The 588-nt window shown below is 31.0% G+C and overlaps 1 protein-coding gene across 1 annotated transcript in view; it reads left to right on the plus strand.

Annotated features, from left to right (window-relative positions):
- LOC119585819 (DNA damage-binding protein 1-like) overlaps positions 1–588 on the plus strand; it is a 22,933-nt gene that overhangs the window by 15,224 nt on the left and 7,121 nt on the right. Inside the window, exon 13 of the mRNA XM_037934545.1 lies at positions 370–500. Coding sequence (XP_037790473.1) covers positions 370–500 — 131 coding nt within the window. The remainder of the gene's footprint in view (positions 1–369; positions 501–588) is intronic.

Here is a 588-nt window from a genome sequence, read left to right on the forward strand (position 1 = left end):
TTTATAACTTTGTGTATTTAACAACTAGGCTGATATTTTTATACATGAATGCACTTATATTACCACATGAAATTCCAGCTTGATAACCCTAGCCAGCTGTACCATTAATCTTACAAAGTCTACAAATATCATTAGTAATATTGAATATACAAACTTTATTTCATGTTTAGCACTAGCTGTTTTAGTTTCTCTCTTTGTAAGCTTGTAAATAATGCAAAAAGTATTTTTTTATTATTATTTATTTCAACTCTGGTCACTTATAAATGTATGAAATCACCGAACAGCAAATCAGGGATAAATGCTGTAGTTTGCAAATTAGTCAATATATATTTATATGTTTAGATATACTAATGTGTACATTTTCCTCAGATATCATTCCTCGCTCCATCCTAATGACAACATTTGAGGGTCATCATTACCTCCTTTGTGCTATGGGAGACGGACAGCTTTTCTACTTTAGTTATGCACCTGCAACAGGATATTTATCAGATAAAAAGAAGGTAAGACTTATGTCTTAAGTGTAATTTCAAGAGGTGAGATTTTAATCCTTCAATGTTGTTATTCTTGTTGTCATCGTTACCATCACTG

This window comes from Penaeus monodon, chromosome 20 (assembly GCF_015228065.2).
Source record: "Penaeus monodon isolate SGIC_2016 chromosome 20, NSTDA_Pmon_1, whole genome shotgun sequence".
NCBI classification, from domain to species: Eukaryota; Metazoa; Arthropoda; class Malacostraca; order Decapoda; family Penaeidae; genus Penaeus; species Penaeus monodon.